Genomic DNA, 22,473 nt, shown 5'->3' with positions numbered 1-22,473 from the left:
CGGGTTGAGCAAGATGCAGAAATGCAGCGCAGCGCAATGGGAAGATTTCATGGAGAAGAAAAACAGTGCAATAGAAATGGGAAAGGAACTCACCAAATGACGCCGTTCAAGCCTCCTTTCAAGTGACCATCAGTCGTGGACCGGGCTTCGTGAAATCGGGCTGAGCTTCAACGAAAACTGGGCTCAGAGACCGAGTGTTACACTATTGGTTTTAAGGAAACTAATTTTTCAAGGCAAGGGATTGTGATTACAAAAATTGAAAGCCTCCTTCATGGGTTCAAAGAGTATGATGTGCTTCATGTTGGTAGGCAAGGAAATAAAGCAACTCATTTGCTTGTAAGACATGCTCTTTTTGTAGATGACACTATTCAGTAGTGGCATCAATGTTCAGATTTTATTCAGTCTAGAGTTTTGCTAGTTACTAATTTGTAATTGTATTGACTTTCTTATTGGATTTCATTATGAATGTTTGTTTTGCTCTAAAAAGAGATGATAAGATTTGATTTGCAAGATTTAATTTTTAAAATTTATCTTTTAAATCAAATTATACCATGTAAGTACTTTACTAAATGTGCTCGACACACTGGTTTGAAAATAAAATTTTTCTTTTTTCATACATTGTAATTCGCCTAATCTGAAAATGCCAGAAGTTCAATCAATTGCGCCACCTACGGTTTATATGTATCCATTGTTGCTTTCTTCCTTTTTAATTTTCTTACTCATTTGATTGTTTTGTTTCCATATTTTCATCTGTATTTTACTCTTGGTAAACAAAAAGAGGCCGGGCCATTTGTTTTGAGCGAAAGGCCTGCCCATTTGGATGCCGAGTAATCTCTTTTATATATTCGGCTGGGACCCCCTTGAGGACAGATGCGTTGAAAGTAGTTCATGGAGTCCTGCCCACGGTAATACCATCCCCCCAACTTCACTTCCCCCCTCGCACCCACTTCGAACTCTCCGCTCTCCTCTCTGTATCTCTCGAGGAAAAAAAATGGCAGCCGCCTCCAGTTCCCTTCTCTCTCCCACTCTTTCTCACTCTCTGAACAAACCCAGAAGGTTCTCTCCGTCCGGGCTCTCTCTTTCTTTCTCTGTACCTCGTTCTCTCTCGCTTCAATCCTACCACCGTTCCAATTCCGTCACATGCTGTTCTCTCAATGGAGGGGACAACACCAGCCAAGATATACCCATTGAAAATAGTATGTATTCTTTAACATTTCTGTTTTAAGTTCTTTGCCATCGCAAAGCAAATTATATTTTTTTTAGCATTTATTTCTGATCCTTTTTGCAGGATACCCGGCATTTCCTACAGTCATGGATATTAATCAGATACGGGAAATTCTGCCCCACCGGTGGGTCTTTGTCAATTTTTTGCTTTTTCTCGTGCTTTATGCTTCGCGTTGTTGTTGTTTATTATTATTCTCTATGTTCTGATGCTTCTTTTGCCCGGTGTTGTAGTTTTCCATTTCTGTTAGTGGATAGGGTGATTGAGTACAATCCTGGGGTTTCTGCGGTTGCTATCAAGAATGTGACTATAAATGATAACTTCTTTCCCGGGCACTTCCCCGAGAGGCCTATTATGCCTGGTGTCCTCATGGTTGAGGTACTGATCGTTTTCCCCATTATTCTTTCGCTTTATAAGTATTAATTTACAAATACTACTCGACCCTGGTATTCTTTATATATTAAAGAATGTTTCACACTTGTTAATTAGTATTTGGATATAATAAAAGTTTTTAGAGAAATATTTATTTTCTTATTAATCAATGGATACGGGATTAGTGATCTGAAACAAAATAAGAATACATCAATTTATCTCATCGTGAGTTTGAAAGAGTTGAGGAGCAGTTGATGTATGCCTAGCCATAATAATAGGAGAAACTGGAAATGCTGATTTTCATCTTAACAGGCTCTCTCTTTTATAAGTGACTACCTGGCCTTTGGGATTGTTTCAGCTTCCTCATTGTCGTGACTGTCATGGTCTCATGTTTATTTTATATCATTTAGTTGTGGGGTTTACTCAAGAAGTATTGCTTTTAACCGAGCATCACCCACAAATATAATAGGGGATTTTGCAGGTTGAATAACTTGAATTAGACTTGGGTGGTTATGTTGGAGGAGTGCCTCTTGAGATGTTTTCTTATTGTCGGCTACCATTGGGGAAACATGATATAAAACTGTTTCGATCAAGTGTATCACGCAGGAATCAACCATTTGTATGATTCTTCAATGCAAAGAAATTAAAAAAATGGTATGAAACCTCCCGTATTGTATGTTGCTGGTTTGTTTCAGTCCTACTACTGCGTTGATAGGTCATATGTTGCTGGTTTGTTTCAGTCCTACTATTGCATTGATAGGTCTGTGTCATCTCCCTAGGTTGGCTTCCCCTCTGTCAATGGAACATCTAAATCCCTTTCTCTGTGGGATTGTGTTTCAGTTGTTGTGATTCTTCATAGCCCTGAAGAATAATTTAGTGTTATAGTTCCCCAAGTTTAGCCGTTGCACCAGTGAATTTTCCTTGAACAAGCTCTCTTCGGCTCTACTAAGATCACCATACTCTTTGACTGCACTCGCCTCTTCTTTACACCAGTTTCCATCTAATGGGTTTTGCTGGACAAGTTTCTGGGGATTTTCTATCCTCTCTTTAGCCCGTAGTACCCTATTCGACAGGTCAGAGAATTGATCCTTATTCAACTTCTTTAACTCCTTGATTATGATACCACATCAACCACAGTTTCGGCTCTCACAAATTAACTTAACAGGGGACATTGAGAGTGTGAAGTGGCTATACATCAAAAGATAGAAAATAGAGTGAATGTATGCACATCAAGCTAGATTTAGCAGCAAGAGAGAGCAAGACAGCACTAATTCATCTAAAAGGTTTTGGAAGTCACTAAGATCAATGATTGCTCCAATCTTCAAAGATTTACAATGGCAGTTGCTAGTTCAATAGAAATTTTTGCCTGAACTAAGTTGAAAAGGTAATAGGAAAGAGGATTCATACAAGAAGCTATAGCAGTTGCGAATAAGGTTATGCCATGTCTATATGAGTTAATTTTTCTTTCCTTCCCTGTAAGTGATATCGGGTTTCCATTTTCTTTTTTATCAAGGACAAAGAAAACATAGGGTTCTGATTAGAAATTCCAAAACCCTTCTTCCCTTTATTTCTTTTAGATTTTATGCTAGATAAGACTACCTATTCTGATCTATAAAAAAAAGAGACTACCCATTCCATTGTCTAGAGTATTTGTCCTTTAAATGACAGTGAAGCTGTATAAAGATTGATGCAAATCATTGCTTGGGAATTGGGATAGTGGGAAGCTTATTTTAGGGTGGAGTGCTAACTTAGGCTTGGAATAGAGCATAACAGTTTATAATTTGAAATGCTTTAGAACTATGAATTGTTAGCATGCTAATCTACCTATGGTTTCTATGTTTCAACCTTACAAACAATTTGGGACGTATTTCCTTTCCTGCTTCCTTTAGACAACATTGGCCAACTATATCATGGAAATGGGATTGGTTGGTTGTGGCAATGGAAAAATGGAGAAGTAAAAAAGCAGAGTGGTAGTTTGTGTGCGTTCATTGTCCATCCAAATACTTGTATGGTTAAATTCAAATAGATGGTCAGAAAGGCCACTTAAAGATACCTTGCAAAAGCAAACTTTCTTGATGCTTTCCAGGCTATTATTTCAAAAATTCTTGTTATCAGGAGTATAGGGGGGAAGGTGTACATTTAAGACATGTTTTTGAGAAATAGAGAGAGTTGGTTGATCTTTTAGCCAATTGGAGAGGTCTGAAGGGTATGCCCGGATTCCAGCTGTGTTGAAGATGGAACCTATTTGTCTTTTGTGGTGCATTTTGACGAAGAGGAATGAGTGGAACTTCGAGGATCGGGAGCGCTTTCTGGAAGATCTTAGATTTTTTTCTTTAAGACTTTATTTATGTGAGCTATTGCTATATATTTTAATGGTCTTAGTCTCCATGACTTCCCTGTATCTACCTCTAGGTCTTAATTAGGTGCATTCTCTTTAGGGCTGTAATTGAGTCGAGCCAATTTTTGGCTTGCCGAGCTCAGCTCAACTCAACTCAAAATGCTCGAGCTCGATATTTTTATTTATTCTTTGTTCGAGCTTGTCCCACAAACGAGCTCGAGCTCAAATGGTTTATTTATTTTTAAATAAGATTTAATAATAAATAAATTAGATAAATAAAAAAATAAAAAATCTAATATTGAATTTGTACAACTAACCTCTATTGAATTATAAGATTTTAAAAATTTATAAATAATTAATATCTAATTAGTTGATATTTATCTATATTAACAATATATTATATGCCTACATATATTTTTTTTTATAAGTAATTGATAATATTATAAATAGAGATAGGCAAAGCCCAAGTACACAAGATGGTATACAAGAGATAAGACCTATCTAAGTCAACTAAAAGGAAGCTAGAAAGTCACAAAAATTCAAGCCATTAAAATCTAAAGCAATGGCCCATAGCAATAAAGTACGGAAAAATAAAGCTCTAAGTTCCTCCAGCGACCGCTCCTTGTTTTTGAAAGTCCGATCATTGCGCTCTTGCCATATGCACCACATGACACAGATCGGGATCATTTTCCACACCTCCTTAATTTGTTGAACTCCTCTCGGAAGTGTCCAACTGGCCAATAGATCAACCACAGTTGCCGGTATAACAAAGGATAACTCTACTCGGCTGAAGACTTCCACCCACAAGACTTCCACTCACTGGATCTTTTACACATGCAACACCTGTCTAGTATAACTATTTGTCGCTTCCTCAGGTTGTCAGTAGTCAGAATCTTCTCCCACGCTGCTATCCTTGTAAAGAAGATCGCTTTTGGAGGCGCCTTATTTCTCCAAAGTCTCTTCCATGGGAACTGAATAGTTGCAGCTTGGGAGAGGGCCTTATAGAAGGATCGAACTAAGAAGATGCCCTTACACGCGGGGTTCCACCATAAACTATCAGCTTGCTGTCTATTCAGCTTCACAGAATATAAGAGGCTGAAAAAAGCCTCAAAGATGTCTACTTCCCAATCTTGTGCGCCGCTCTACTAAATGTGACGTTCCACTGCACTTGATCCCCTGATATAAGCATGAGGTCCTCAATGGATGCTTCCTGATTGCGAGCCACTCGAAAAACAGCTAGAAAGGTATCCTTTAGAGCCACATTCCCACACCAAATATCCTCCCAAAACTTAATACGGGACCCCCTCCCCAACACTAATTTAGAATGAGAAATAAAGTCCCCCCACCCGCGCCTAATATGTTTCCAAATCCCCCATAAGCTTTCATATTTACAATCAATCACCGGTTTCCATAGGGCGTCTGTCTCCATGTTATACCTCCATAGCCACTTCCCAAGTAAGGTCCGATTGAATGTTTTCAAATTCTTTATACCCAAACCACTTGACGAGATTGATCTACACACCTTATCCCAGCTGACCAGGTGAAATTTGAATTCATCCCTTATCCCACTCCATAGGAAATCACGATACAGTTTCTCAATCCAAGCCACTACACTGACAGGCAATTGGAACAAAGAAAAAAGTATGTAGGTAAGTTAGAAAGGGTGCTCTTGATGGAACCAAGTAAAGGAGCCCCCCGAGACCATGTTAGTCACATATTATTAATACATACAATAATATGTAACATACCGGTCCAAATTTAGGGCTTAAAATTAGTATTATTTTTTTTATCATTATTTTAGGAATATGCTAGCAGATAAATTAAAACAGTGAGTCTTTCCCTATCAAAATCTTCGTATAGTCATCCATTAGGTTCCCATATTGGAATAGGTTCCCATATTGGAATAGGTTCCTAGTTTGAAACTAACTCCAACTCAAACTCTTCAAAAACTCCTCTCAGTGTATGTATCCTCGTAGGAATAGTTTCCTAAGTGTAGCCAACTTTGAACCATAGCATATCTCCTGAAGACTCACGTTATTCTTTCCCATTGTCTATAAGAATCCCACAAGACCCTTCAGAAATAAACACAAGAAACATCATACACTCCAGCCCAACACAACAACATTTGCAAACCAAGAAACCACTCTTACATCCAACTGAGACACTTACCTCGCCAGAATCCACCGCAGACGCCGTCGACGGTAAGCTCTCCTCCCACCTCGATGTACACCGTTGCTGTTTAAGCCTTTCCCGTTGTTTTTCCTTCTGTTGTTAGTGACCAAATCGCTGGGTGTTGTGGCCAACCACCGTCGACCAGCCCAACCCCGTCGAGCCCACTCTTTTCTGGTAAGCCACTGCCGTCTGCCACCCTCCCCTCTCTCTATTTTTGTCGATTTTGATAGTTCCTCTCTCTAAACTCTCCCTCTCTCCCTCTCTCGGTGTCGCACCACCATAGGTACCCCCTAGCTGCGCTGCCAATCCTTCCCAGCCACCTAGAGCCGCCGTGCATCAACTCCTCCCCTCGGTGAGCATCGCACGGCCACTTCTTTCACCTGTTTTAGTCCCGTGTGTTTTAATTTCCAGAAGAGTAGCCACCCTTGAGTTCATAAGGGGCCTTGGGCCCTAAGCCCATTTGGCGAGTGTTTCATTTAAGTTGGTATTGGGCCTAGTTTTTTTTAAACGAACTTGTTGGGCTCATTTCAGAAACTATAATAATATAAGTGGTTGAATTTTGGGTAGACAGAAACTGTTTTATTGTTTTAAAGTGGGCTGGTGGTGCTTTACAAAAACCCGTTTTAGTGATATTAGTTCGGCTATTTTTCTTTAATAGAAATTGGACTGGAATTTAAACTAGCCCAAAGTTTTACATGAATAATTATGAACCCATAGACACAATTTTTATAAAAAGTATTTAAGGGATTTTAAAGTATGTTTTTAAAGTATGCTATGAAGCCTATTATTTTAATCAAGTTCCATTATACGTATTTAATTACATAGAGTATTACGACATGCTTTTCTAGGAAATTAGTAACGTCTAGTACCTCGTATAGGTAACACACTACACAGTGGGAATCGGGAAGCGGCGCTAGTTGGTAATTAGTATGATCATATAATTGCATGTGTTCTGTAAATGTTCTAATTGTATATGAGAATGTGATGTTTGTCTACGCTATGCTATGAGCTAAGTCAAGGTTAGATCCCTTTCATGATCTTCGATAAATTATAATGATATGCATGTAAGTGAGCTTATATATGTTATGCTATTATGGATTGCGACTTATGAATTATAATGATATGCATGTAAGTGAGCTTATGTATGTTATGCTTATGGACTGCGATTTGATGGGTGATATGTCATAAAATCACATGTATGCCATACAATGAAATGTCATGAAGTATTTAGATCATATATGTCATGTAATGTTCATGTAGTTCTCGGATCATGCATGTCATGGAATGTTTATGTTTAGATCACATTATGCCATACTATGTTATGTTATGCTATGTACAAGTATATGCCATGATAGAAAAGTTTATGAAGTCCAACAAACTTCTCGTGCATTAAGAAAGATAAGAAGTTTTAAGAGTAACACGGACCTAAGCATGTTCACCAAAGGTTATGTTAAGACGGTGCCATGGACCTAAGTGTGGTTTACCATACGTTAAGTGAAACACGGACCTAAGCATGTTTCACTCCAAGTTATGTTAAGGATGACACGGACCTAAGCGTGTTCATCACAAGTTATGATAATGATGACACGGACCTAAGCGTGTTCATCACAAGTTATGTTAAGGATGACACGGACCTAAGCGTGTTCATCACAAGTTATGTTAACGGTGCCACGGGCCTAAGCGTGGTTCACCAGATAATAAGTGAAACACAGACCTAAGCGTGTTCACCACAAGTTATGATAAGCGGTGCCACGGACCTAAGGGTGTTCACCACAAGTTATGATAAGTGGTGCCACGGACCGAAGCGTGGTACACTATATGTTAGGTGAAACACGGACTTAAGCGTGTTTCATTCCATGTTATGACAAGCTATGTGGTGCTACGGACTCAAGCGCAGGTCACCATATGATAAGCGAAGACAAGATAAACAAGTCATGTATGATTGTTAGAAAATGCATAAAGTTAGTCATTTATGCATTCTTGTTACATGTTTGCCATAATTATGTATAATTCCGCTCATGTTAATGATGAATAGATATGCTATGTAAATTTGTGATGATGTATGTATGTTATGAAGAGTCTTTCAAAAATTAAGGCCTCGTTTGTTTTCGGAGATGAGATGAGATTAAAGTTAAAAAGTTGAATAAAATATTGTTAGAGTATATTTTTTAATATTATTTTTATTTTGGGATTTGAAAAAGTTAAATTGTTTATTTTATTTTGTATTGGAAGTTGGGAAAGTTGTAATGATTAGATTAGATGAGATGAGATGAGATGAGATGAGATGAAAAGTTTTCCCAAAACAAACGAGGCCTAAGTCTATGTTAGGCTAAGATGTATTTTACGATATGGTGTGCTATTTATTGAGTATTCGACTCATTTTTGTTTGTTTCTCTACTTTCTTCTATGCTTAACTGTCACAGATGATGAGTATGAGGACAGAGAGTTGGAGGGCCAGGAATAGATCTAGTGTAAAGACTTAGGCCTCGTTTGTTTTTAAAAAACATTTCATCTCATGTAATCATTACAACTTTCTCAACTTCCAATACAAAATAAAATAAACAATTTAATTTTTTCAAATCCCAAAACAAAAATAATATTAAAAAATATACTTTAACAATATTTTATTCAATTTTTTAATTTTAATCTCATCTCTAAAAACAAACGAGCTCTTAGAAAGGAATAAGTGTTATTTACACAAGAATTAGTTTAGTTTATGTTTTTACTCTATGTTTTCAGTTTCATGTTTCAAAAATAGTTATGTTTAGTTTAGTTGATGTTTCAATAAATGAGGTATTTCAAGATACGAATTTCTTCACTGTGCACTATGTTATGAATGTTAGTAACATCTCTATCCTATGAGAACGGGGTGTTACATAATATGATAGCATATATCTATTCCATATATGGTTCCCACGTACTAGCATATGGAATTATTAAATCTTATCGACTAATTATTGTACAAATTATAAAATATAATTATGAAATATATTCAATATATAGATGTAAGTAATTAGGTTATATATTACATATTTAATTATAAATGTGCTATGCTTATATTATTTGCTAATACATTTTTTTTGTAGGTAAACAAAACTTTATTAATCAAAGAATTAGGTAAAGCCTGATACAAATAAGAAAAAACATTGTGTGCCCTAGTTAAGAAGGCGCCAAAGAAATAAGAAAGTCATGAAGGTCCATGCCATTAAAATCAACAGCAATGACCCAGGTACATAGAGTAGTGTAAAATATAGTTTTAAGTTCCTCTAATGATCTCTCTTTGTCTTCAAACGTCCTCGCATTGCGCTCTTGCCACAAGCACCACATCATGCAAATAAGGATCATCATCCAAACCGCTTTAATCTGCTGCATGCCTCCTATATTTGTCCAACTGGCCAGCACTGTCACTACAGTCTCTGGCATAACCCAAGCCAGCTCTACTCGACCGATCACCTCATTCTACAAAACCCTTGCTGTCTCACAATGTAAAAGAAGATGGTTCACCGACTCTCCCCCTTCCCTACTGATGTAACACCAATTTATTATGATAACCCTCATTTTCCACAAATTATCAGTTGTGAGGATTTTGCCCAATGATGTTGTCCACACGAAAAAGCAGCTTTGGAGGGTGCCTTGTGTCTCCAAAGTCTTTTCCAAGGAAAATAAGAGTTAGGCTCTTGAGTGAGAATCTTATAAAAAGAGCGAACCGAAAATGCACATTTCCCAGTGGGTGACCACCACAATCCATCTTCTTGTTGATTGCTCGGTTTAACAGAGTACAAGAGGTTGTAAAAATCAGCAAAACTGCTCATCTCCCAATCTTGTGCTACTCCACTAAAAGTGATGTCCCAATAGATTTGTCCACCCGAAAACCCCATGACATCTGCCATTGCAACTTCTTTATCACTAGCAATTTGGAATAATGACGGGAATGAAACTTGTAGGGGGGTATCCCCACACCAAATATCTTTCCAGGATTTAATCCTGGAGCCCTCCCCCAACTGGAATCAAGTGTGTCGAGTAAAAACCCTCCATCCTCTTCTAATGTGTTTCCACAACCCCACTTCATGTGCTCCTCTAACTTCTTTAGTACTCTATCCCCCCCATATGCCTCCATATTTATGCTCAATCACCACCTTCCACAAGGCTTCAGGTTCCTTATTATATCTCCACAACCATTTTTCAAGTAATGCTCGATTAAATTTCCTCACATTTCTAATACCCAAACTACCATTGGAGATAGGACGACATACCGTTTCCCAATTCACTTGATGGAATTTGAACTCCTCCCCCATGCCACCCAACAAGAAGTCACGTTGGAGCTTTTCAATTCGATATGCCACACTTGCAGGTATAGGAAAAAGTGATAAAAAATAAGTTGGCAGGTTAGAAAGTGTACCCTTGATCAAAGTGATCCATCTTTCGATAAGTACATTCTCTTCCATCCTGCTAATCTCTTCTCTATCTTCTCAATCACCGTCTCCCATATAGAGGACGCCCTCGCAACCAACCCCAACGGAAGTCCCAAGTATGTCAAAGGAAGATAGGCTATCTTACACCCCAACGTGCTAGCCAACTGTCGGATATTAGGAACATCTCCAATTAAAACCATCTCTGATTTATTTAAATTCACTTTCAAACCGGAGACTGCTTCAAAATAAAGCAGCAAGGCCTTCAACACTTGAATTAAATTTCGGTCTGGCTTACAAAAAACAAGTGTATCATCTTTAACAAAAGCATTTTGGGGTTTGGTGATGATCTTCCCTACTACCTCGCTTAGTCAATTTGCAAGCACTTTGGATATGATCTTATTCACTCTATTCACTAAGCTAATGGGTCGAAAATCCTTAATCTCATTAGCCCTCACCTTCTTTGGAATTGATGCGATGAAAGTGGTATTTAAGCTTTTCTCAAATTCTTCAAGCACAAAGAGCTCCTGAAACCAATGTTTTTAATTTCGTACCGTACCGGCCGGTACGGCTGAAATTTTTCGTTTCGGCCGTTCGGCCGGTACAGGTACTAGATATATACCGTACCGGCCAAAATACCGGCCGTACCGGCCGATACCGGCCGTTTCAACCTAAATTTCGGCCTGTACCGGCCTATATTTCGGCCGGTACCGGCCGATATTTCGGCTGTGTTTTTTTTTTTTTTCGTTTTTTCAAACTACAAGTTTATTTTTTGACTCCCAATTTAGATTAGACTATTTATAATTTATATGTATGTATGTATTTATATATAATTTATTCATATATAAACTATTATTTTAGAATATAATTGTTATATATATTTATATATATAATTTATTCATATATCGACTATCCCGAAACGGTACCGGTACCGAAATATTTCGTTCCAGTGTCTTGACCGGTACGCCATCCGGTACGGTATTCAAAACATTGCCTGAAACACCTCTACAAGATCTTCCTTCACGACATCCCAACATTCTTGGAAGACGCCCATAGAGAATCCGTCAGGCCCCGGAGTCTTATCTTTGCCCATCTTCCTCACTACTTCGAAAACCTCATCCTCCTCAAAAACCCTCTCCATCCGAGATACATCACTCGGTCCAATTTTATCAAAAGCAAGGTCATCAAGGGAGGGCCGCCATCCCATCGGCTTAGATAGTAGTTTCTCATAGAAACCAACTACATGGTCATGAATTGCCTGCTCTTCCCTACATTCCACCCCGTCAGTCTTCAACATCTCTATGTTATTGTTTCTCCTGTGAGAATTTGCAATACTATGAAAGAACTTCATACTTCTATCTCATTCCCTTAACCACAAAGCTCTTGATTTTTGCCGCCAAGATGTCTCTTCTAATAATATAATTCTCTTTAGCTCTGTCCCCTACAATGCCTTCTGATCTAATTGTTCCTGAGTAAGAGGCCTAGCTCCGTCCCCAATAATTTAAGCTTTTCTCAAATTCTTCAAACACAGAGCTCCTGAAACACTTTTATAAGATCTTCCTTGATGACATCCCAACATTCTTGGAAGACACCCATAGAGAATCAGTTAGGCCCCGTAGTCTTATCCTTGCCCATCTTCCTCACTACTTCGAAAACCTCCTCCTCCTCAAAAACCCTCTCCATCCGAGATACGTCACTCGGTCCAATGGTATCAAAAGCAAGGTCATCAAGGGAGGGCTGCCATCCCATCGGCTCAGATGGTAGTTTCTCATAGAAACCAACTACATGGTCATGAAGTGCCTACTCTTCCCTACATTCCACCCCATCAATCTTCAGCATCTCTATGTTATTGTTTCTTTTGTGAGAATTTGCAATACTATGAAAGAACTTCGTACTTCTATCTCATTCCCTTAACCACAAAACTCTTGATTTTTGCCACCAAGATGTCTCTTCTAATAATATAATTCTCTCTAGCTCCGTCCCTAACAATGCCTTCTGATCTAATTCTTCCCGAGTAAGAGGCCTAGCCTCTTGGAGTCTTTCTATTTCGTGGATCTCTTTCAACTTGCTTTTCTTGTTTTCCCCAATGTCTCCGAACGATTGCGTGTTCCACAACTTCAAGTCTCTTTTTAACACTTTCAATTTCCTCGCAAGGACAAAACTAGGTGTACCCTCAATCTGGTACGATGACCACCACTGTCTTACTCTTTCTACAAAACCTTCAGATTTCAGCCACATATTTTCAAATTTGAAATACCGTCGTCTTCTACGGAGGCCACCACAATCAAGCAAGATAGGCCAGTGATCCGACCCAACATGAGGCAAATACTTTTGCCAAACATTCGGGAAATGACTTTCCCATTCTGGAGATATTAAGAAACGGTCCAACCGAGACTATGTCTGATTATTAGCCCACGTGGTTGTACCCCCAGCTAGTGGCAGATCAATCAAGTTTAAGTCAGAGATGCAGTCAGAGAACTCAACCATTGATGGCCGCCCCCTTCTATTACTTGAGGACTCATTTGGAATCTAGTAACATTGAAATCTCCCCCAATGCACCATGGAAGTTCCCACCAGCTGTGAACTCCTGCTAATTCGTCCCACAAAGATGCTCTATTGTTGTCTAAGTTTGGCCTATAGACACCTGCAAATGCCCACAAAAAGTTATCTGACACACTTTTAAAAGAGCATGCAACAAGTACGTACCTATGAAATCCTCCATTTTTTCCACAACCCATCTATTCCACATAACCACAACCCCTCCTGATGCCCCATTTGAGGCCAAATATACCCAATCCACATGAGCACAACTCCATAAGCTTCTCACAACTTTCCTATTACTCTCACTACTATTCTTTATTTTATTATTACTTTTTACCTATTTTTCTACTATTCATTACTTTTTATCTACTTTTTACTACTATTCAATATTTTATTATTACTTTTTCGTTACTTTTTTACTACTATTCACAAACATTCTCAACACTTCTCAACACTTCTCACTACCCAAACGTACCCTTAGTCTCCTACATACAATGTCCGCCTTTCACTCACGAAGCAAATTTCTAATCTGCATACGTTTATTGACCTCGTTGAGCTCACGGACGTTCTACGACACAATTTTTTGTCTCATTGGGAAAAGGCCAACCCCTTCCGTTTCAACATGCCCCTGCCAGCGCTTCCCTCAATATTCATTGACCACATCAACCTTTTGAGCTCACGCTATTTTTTTGGAGCCAGCTTTTCTTTGTTGTTTATGCCCCGCTTCAATGGTTGTAAGCAAGACCATAAATTGTTCCTCGTAGCCTTCACTCTCCAAACCCACGAATTTTTTAATAGCTTTCACCGTATCAATGACCTAATCCGAGACCTCAGGAAGGCCAGGAAACATAAAGTTCAAAGGCAAAGTATCTACCTCCTTGCTATCCATTTGAGTACCTTGGGTATCTTCCACTAAAAGAATTTTATCCAGATGCTCACCCGTGACTTGGACAATATTTTGAGAGGTCTCATCATCAGAGAACACCATTTCCACCCCATCAAAGTGCACAAAATCTGCAGAAACCTCCCCCTTCTTCAAGTAAAAACCAGATTCTTCAACAACCTGAACAGGGAGGTTTGCCGGCATTGCCCCTCCTCCTCGCACCATGTTGGCATTGTCTGGCCCCCACACGGCAGAGAACAGCCACCAAAAATGTTCGGAGAGCCCTTCGCATCATCAATAACCTGAACAAATAGGCTCACCGGTGTCACCCCCTCCTCCTTGCACCTCATCGGCGCGGTCTGGCCCCCACACGACAGAGAACAGCCACCAAAAAGGGTCGGAGTGCCCTTCGCAAATTCTAACGACACAATTCGAGCTTCCCGCATGTGTGAGCCGTCATCGGAGGGTGCCACCGTCGATGTCGGCATGTTCTGTCCAGCCACCGGCAGCTCTACTTGCGCCGGCAAGTGACGCGTCATAGTCCTTGACGACAAACCACCACTAGAAGAATCCCTAAGGCTATCTTTGCCCTTCTGCTGGGTTCTGGGTTGAGGCCCATCTTGGCCCAAAAGTGGCAAGGATTGCCTCACTTGGATGCCTCCAGATGGGCCCGTGGGCTAAGTCCCACCCAAGTTGAGAGACCCCATAATTGGGCCCGTGTGCTGAGGCCATGAAATCTTAATCCACTGAGGGCCCTTCCCCTTATTTTGTTTGAAGGGCTTTTGCCCCAAGCCCGGCCCCTTACCTTTACACTCCCCCAAACTTACACCTTTATCTTTCTTTTTTATGCCCAACAAAAGCTTTTATGTTTGCAATTTCCTTCTGCAGGTACCGTAAACAACACATCACCTCTTCCCACATCTTGCGCACGTCCCACTCCACCCTCCTGCCATTTCCCATGTTACGTACAAAGTGAGGGGCTCAACGCGAGTAGCTATTAGAGAAGCTGACACCACCATGATTCTCAAAAAGAAGGGAAAAGAAGTCATAGAGAAAAACTGCTATTGGCTTTGACCATGATTCTCTTGCTCCCTTGTCTAAGACTTCCTTTTCATTTAATGTAATTGGATTATATTAGTAGTTCTAGCCCTAGTAGGTTAAGTAAGAGTTGATGAATTTACATAAATATGCTTCAGTGTGTTCCAAGGTTTGGACTTTAATGATGGAATATAGATTTTTGAGCATTAAGACTGGCTTCCCTAGCATTGCTTCCTTCTTCTTCTTCTTCTTCACTGTGCATTGGTGCTATTTACAACTCCAAACAATCACAAAGTTTTCATTGTTCTCGTTTGCAACCAAATACTAATCAAACCAGCCATTACTTCCCAACTACGGCGCTGTCCAGAACTTTTCAACAACCTGTTTGCTTCAAGAAACAGGTCTTTTGCCCTTATTCTCCCCATCATTTCAAAGTTAACTTTTCAACTTTTCTTCTAAATTTCTAAACTTTACATTTACAAGATTTTGTAATCCTAGGGTGACCTCAAGCACACACAAACATATTCCCCAAGTCTGTTCAATGTCATAAAGGATTCCTTTCCCTCACTTTTTCGGGTGGCATGTGATCACGAAGCTTCAGTGGCGGATCTCATGGTATTATTGGGGGATGAAGTCCAATGGAATATCACTTTCAATAGGGTGACACAAGATTGGGAAGTAGGCAACTTTGAAGAATTCTTTAGCCTATTATATTCTACGAAACCAAATGGACAACAAGCGGACAAGTTGTGGTGGGTATCTACAAGTAAGGGTACTTTCTCAGTTCGATCCTTCTACAAGTCCCTCACACACTCACCGAATAATCAGTTCCCATGGAGAAGAATTTGGCGGAATAAGGCGCCCCCCAAAGCGGCCTCCTTTACTTGGACAGCTTCCCTGGGAAAGATTCTGACAACAGATAATCTGAGGAAGCGCAGAGTAATTATACTAGATTGGTGCTGCATGTGTAAGAAATCGAATCATCTCTTATTACATTGTGAGATAGCTCGAGCGTTGTGGATTGAAGTATTTAGCCGAATAGAGTTAGCTTGGGTAATGCCCGCCACAGTGGTTGAGTTTTTGGCTAGCTGGACACTGCCAGGAGGTGTTCCACAAATCAAAGCCGTGTGGAAGATGGTCCCTATCTACATTATGTGGTGCATATGGCAGGAGGGCAATGATCGGACATTTGAAGATAAGGAGCAGACAATAGAGGAATTTCCTTTTTTAGAACTTTATTTCTATGGGCCATAGCTATAGATTTTAATGGCCTAGATTTCATAACTTTCTTGTTTCCATTACTGCGACCTAGATAGGTCTTATCTCTTGTATGCCATCTTGTGTACTTAGGCTCTGCCTATCATCATTAATAAAATCATTTAGTTATAAAAAAAAAATCTTAAAAGTTTTAATGGCATCTAATAATCAATCATGCTCTATGGGTGAGCTTGACAGTGGATAATTGGCATAGTTTAAGTCTATCTATCCACTACTTTCCCTTGTCAACCTTCCTATGTTTAGTTACCAATATCAGAACCCTAAAATTCATATGTTTTCCTTGATAATTTCCAAATGAAGCTATTGTCCAGAATTTTCCAGCAACCTGTTTGCTTCAAGAAACAACAGTCTTGCCCTTGTTACCCATCATTTCAAAGTCCTAGCCAACTTTTGAACCCTAATCCTTTCTTCTAAATCTTGAAGCCCTGGGCCACAAATCTCTTAACCCTAAGCCCAAGCATAGATGGACAGATTCTTTAAATTTGTTTCTCACATCATGTTGGTTCTAACGGCAGAGAAAACTGAAAAGATATGTCTACAGCTTCTAGTCTCCCTCTCCCTCTCTCTCTCTCTCTGAAATTATTCTCAAGTGGCTGATCTATTGCCAAGGTAACATGGTACAATAAAGATATGCTCTTCTTCTGGTTTTTGGATCTGGGGAACTTGAACACTGATGGATGCTGAACTGATTTTCGAATGGTCTGCCACAAGGAAAGGATATGAGACGAGGGAGAATTACTTCTTCTGATTCCACTCTTTTGACTGTGAGATAGAATACTACACATATAAATTTATATATCTTAATGTTATTTATTCAATGTTTCACTCGATTTTTTATTTTTTTTTTGTAAGTAAAAGTATATTAATAAAAGAATAGGCAAAGCCATGTTCAGTACAAAGAAGGCCCTAAACTACGTATGGGTGAAAGATACAAGGAACTCATGAAAATCTTGGCCATTAAAATTAACGACTATGGCCCAAATACAAAGAGTTCGGAAAAAGAAAACTTTTAGTTCCTCTAACGATCTCTCTTTGTCCTCAAACGTCCATTCATTGCGCTCCTACCACACGCACCACATGATGCAAGTAGGCAGCATCTTCCATACAACCTTGATCTGTTGATTGCCTCTTAGATCTGTCCAACTAGACAACATCACCACTACTGTCTCAGGCATGACCCAATCCAAGTCTAGTCTACTAAATACCTCGTTCCATAACCCTCGAGCTGCTTCACAATGTAGTAAAAGATGGTCCACAGATTCACCCCCATTCCTACACATGCAATACCAATCTGCAATAATCACCCTTCGTTTCCTCAAATTATCCATTGTGAGGATCTTACCCAAGGAAGTCGTCCACACAAAAAATGCTGCTTTGAGAGGCGCCTTATGTCTCCAAATCCTTTTTAATGGATACTGAGTTGGAGATTCTTGAGAAAGTGACTTATAAAATGATCGAACCGAAAACAGACCTTTCTCTGTAGGAATCCACCACAATGAATCGGTATGCTGGTTACTCAGTTGGATTGAGTACAGGAGGCTGAAGAAAGTTGCAAAATTGTCCATTTCCCAATCTTGTGCCACCCGGCTAAAGTTGATATTCCACTAAATTTGTTCCCCCACTCTCACCACAACTTCCGCCACTGAAACATCATTGGCACTTGCAACCCTAAAAAGAGCAGGAAAAAATCCTTTAAAGCGCCATTACCACACCAAGTATCATTCCAGAATTTGATCCTAGCCCCATCTCCAAGATGATAACTTGTGTAGCGAGAAAAGACCCCCCATCCTCCTCTTATATGTTTCCACAAACCCATTCCATTTCCACAAACCTACTCCATTTGCCCCTTTCACTCAAATTACGGTTACTATCTGCCCTAAACTGGCAGGTAGCCACCTCCCCCCCACCTTAGCTTGGGCAGGGTGACCACTTTTTACCCTTCCCAGGAAGCCAATTTCCCAACCCACTGTCTGGAGTGCAGCTCTGAAAACTAGAGGATCAAATCTAGATACAATCTTGCATGCAGCACAGAAATCCTAATCAAACTCAAAGAGTCGAGCCGATCTCTGATCTTTTGATCATATCAAATAGATCCATCTTTTTTTGTTTTTTTGATAAGTATATTAAATAGATTGATCTGAAGTATGAGATCTCAGATTCGAGACCCACGGCCATGGCCTTGGGCTAGTGCGACACAATGGGACTCACAGTCATGGTCGCAGGTCAGTGTGATACAACAGGACACATAGCCATGGCTGTTGGTGTCTTCAAGATCTATGTGCCACAGCCATGGGTGGCTGAAGAAATGAGAAATGAGAGACACAGCTGCACGTCTGAGAAATGGGAGAAGAAGAAGAAGAAATCAGGTGAAGAGTGAAAAAGAAGTGTTGGGGTTAGAACAGAAGCAACTGAAGAGAAGTGTTGGGGTTTTTGTTACATATATGACTGATTGGGCGGGCAGGCTGTTCTCAGGCAGGTAGTCCCTACCGCCCTGTTAAATTTTTACACTTCCCCCAGTCTGTCTGGCCCAGAATAACAGGTGGGCTGGGTGGACTGGCCAGGTAGCACGGCATACCTACTTGGATCATAGTCAAGTCTCTGGCGCACAATAAGCAGCTGGTGTAAAGAGATTGAAGAGGATCAGGGCCTCATTCATTGAGAGCCAGAAAAACAATATCCTGTTGTATTAATTTTATTTCAATGGAGCATTAATCACAATACATCAGCGCACGGAAAATGGCCATGCAAGAACTAGTAAATCATCACATGTCAAGCAGTCTTTGTTCCTTGTATCATCTTTTTTAATGGATCACTGGTTTTGTTTTGGAAGCTAAATTTTCATATTTTGCTGGTTTGATAGTACACATGAAGCAAACAACGAAACCATGATTGTATCCCTCAGGCCTTGGGGTAGAAAAGTTTGTTGTATGCTTAATATACCAGATATGGCATGGGATTTGGAATATGACATTCTTTTCTTTATATGCTTCATATTGATTGGAGTTCACCTTGAGCATGATATGAACACTTGTACTTAGTACTGATGAAAATGTCATTGGTGGGCACAGGCAATGGCCCAGGTTGGAGGTTTGGTTATGCTGCAGCCAGAAGTGGGAGGGTCCCGTGAAAACTTCTTCTTTGCAGGAATTGACAAAGTGAGGTTTCGAAAACCTGTGATCGCAGGAGACACTTTGGTGATGAGAATGACACTTGTTAAGCTGCAAAAGCGCTTTGGCATAGCAAAGATGGAAGGGAAAGCATACGTTGGAGGTGAGGTGGTATGCGAGGGGGAGTTCTTGATGGCTACAGGGAGTGGCTGATGTGCTCAGTTTCTAATTCTTCAGTTTTTGTGTTTCCTCTCAATATGTCGTTTCTTTCTTTCCTTTTACTATTTTTGGTTGCAAGTACATTATTCTTCTGATATGGAACTCCACGGGTTGCAAAACTTCAGAATTTATCAGACTCGATTATTGTTACATGGTTTTGTCAGACGCTTAAGTTCCCTTTGGTGCCAAAGGTATGATGGGATGAACCAACCAGTCATGAAAATGACTAGCATTGGAATTTTGTTTGAATGGCCATTTAAATGCTGGGTTGATTTTGTGTAATTCTCAAAACTCTTTTGGGACCCGTTGCCACTGCAGCAGTCTCTCTCCTTCACCGGGATACATGATTTGATTCAGCCTTGTTTCTTTATTCGTCTTTAATATAATAAAACCATCGTCCTCGTCTACTTAGAAACAAGAACATGATAGACTGACTATCAGGAATTCAGCGGCCAACCACCCTGAAGAATTCATTGTTTTTATATTATTATTTTAATCTTTCTTCATTTAAGAGCCAGCAATTGCAGCCTCCGTTTGATTAAATAATACAAGCCAATATTCTCCTTAATTTTTCTTTTTAGGACATCTGGCTAAGGTTTATTGTTATTGTAATTATTATTGGAACTAGTTTTAGTATTAATATTGTGACTTGTTATCATTATCTATTATTCAAAGAATATGCTCTGCTATATATGGTTTCTCCCTCTACCAAAACCAATATTTTAAATTTAGATTTAAATTTAGAAGAATTATTGGCATATTATAAAGTTAAAATTAAGAACGAGAAGAAAAATGAAAGCTATAATATAATGTCCACTAACATATATATATATATTAAAAAAATCAGTTGAAGCATGGAAAATATGAGGTTGTATAACAGTGAAGTAGGAAAGACTACCAGAATCAGAATCAGAAGATATGATCTTAAATCTAAGAAAGCATTTGTGAAATGAAATTCATTATAATTTTAAAAAATTCAAAGCACCAATTATTTTTTAACAAAACTATGTGAAAGGCCTCGACATCACAGTGTGAATCACAGTTTTGATCTTGTACATAATAATATTTTTAGAAGGCAAATTAAAATCAACAAGATCCTATACATGGGTTTTGATAGAACTTTGAAATTAAAACCGACTAGATCCTATAACTGCAAATAACACAAGCGAAAGATCTTTTTTTATTTTGGTGTAGCTTTCCTAGAGAAAAGCAAAAAGGGTATACATATTGAGAGAGATAATTGGTGAAGCAGTCCATGCTTTGCCTCCCCAATGATGCGGCTGATGAGTGCCATCTACCTTTAGCTTGCTGCCCATAATCTGTAGTGGACTACTCAATGGCATGAGGGACTGTGTCCTTTATGCGACCATCATGGCCCCCCTCCGCTCGTCTCTCCATCCTTGCTTTTAAGGTGGTAGGAAACATCAATTATTGCTGCTCACTAAGATCAAATACCTTCTTGCTCTACAACCATACACCTGTCGAGCTTTTTGCGCCGAGTGTTGGGTACATTTTTATTGGGTATTTGATATTTCTCAGAGCAACTACAAAGGGGGATGCCGTTGCATTTGCATGCTTTCCCATGATCTCATCCTTTTACTCGCACTTTCTTTTTCAACTGTGCGCAGGTTATATGACATCAACATGATATGTTGTGGATCTGAACGTGGCCGACCTCAGGTCTTCTCAGATTTTAAAGAGGTAATTAAAATATTACAAGATATTTATATATATATATATAAATATATTCTGACATTTTTTTATATATTATGATCTAAAGTTTTTTTTATATGATTTTTTTAAAGAGAATGAAAGGGATTAAATTTATTTATTATTAATAAGATTACCTAATGAAAATGATAGCTAAGGCCAAACCTTTATCAAAGAAAAGAAAAACAAAACCCAAAAAGGCATAAACTAAACAATTGTAGGGCAGAATGGAGATGGGAACTTAAAAGCGGGAGAGGAAATATGGCACCTGCAAGTATGAATGGATCTTGATGTTGGTGGGTCCATTTCATGACGCTCCTACCTGCCCTGATTGGTTTGGTTTATCATATCAAACCCAATATATGATTTTTTTTCTTCATATACTATTATTTTGAATTATTATGAAACTATAGAAGATGGGTCCAAGAGACCCATTAATTGACAAAGTGCGCATAATTGTTGCTAAGACGTTTTTTTCCCCCTTTATTAATCAAGGTTGATTTAATGTAAAACTAGGGACGAAAAAAAAAAAGAAAGGGTGGCACCAACAAAATAAGGATGAGATTACAAATGGCGATTTTTGGAGTATTTCTAAGTATAAGTCGGTGGAAAGAACACACTCTTTATACTGTTGATATGATATGATTTAATTTGTAAGAGATTTTAATCATCAACTTTTTTCACAAATCAAATTTTATCACAGCAACAAATACATGAAACAATTAATAGAAATTTTCGTTCCCAATCCTCTAGTCCCTTAGGTTTAAAAGTAAGAATGGCTGTATGCTTTATGCTCGATTTCCTTTTACAATATTTGATGTCAAAGTTATTTTAATTAATGAAGTTTTAAGTGGGTTGTAATTAATTAGCACTTCTCTCAAATTGTATGTATTTGAGCTTCGTTTTCAAGCTATAGCCGAATAATAAAATTATCAAATTTTCTTCTTTGTTTCTTTTGCAATTGGATGTTAACATTATATCACATAATAGCACGTTGACCAGCAATCAAAAATTAAAAAAAAAAGTCGCAAAAAGTAGGGAGATATATATATATATATATATATAGTCTTTCATTTTCACACGTACGGTAACCTATGACCACTAATCCAGGAATCAAATCCTTCTCTCTGGCAAAAAAACAAACAAAAAAGAACAGGAACAAGATATCAATCATGTAGCTCATA

The 22,473-nt window shown here is 38.9% G+C and overlaps 1 protein-coding gene across 1 annotated transcript; it reads left to right on the top strand.

Annotated features, from left to right (window-relative positions):
• The first annotated feature begins 863 nt into the window (after positions 1-863).
• On the top strand, positions 864-19,861 carry LOC109013246 (3-hydroxyacyl-[acyl-carrier-protein] dehydratase FabZ). Its single transcript, XM_018995273.2, has 4 exons — positions 864-1,196; positions 1,289-1,349; positions 1,456-1,600; positions 19,322-19,861. Exons 1-4 carry the CDS (start codon positions 992-994, stop codon positions 19,571-19,573), a joined length of 663 nt encoding a protein of 220 aa, XP_018850818.1. The 5' UTR covers positions 864-991; the 3' UTR covers positions 19,574-19,861.
• Positions 19,862-22,473: the final 2,612 nt, after the last annotated feature.

Source organism: Juglans regia, chromosome 1 (genome assembly GCF_001411555.2).
Source record: "Juglans regia cultivar Chandler chromosome 1, Walnut 2.0, whole genome shotgun sequence".
NCBI classification, from domain to species: Eukaryota; Viridiplantae; Streptophyta; class Magnoliopsida; order Fagales; family Juglandaceae; genus Juglans; species Juglans regia.
This window is presented reverse-complemented; position numbering and strand designations above follow the sequence as displayed.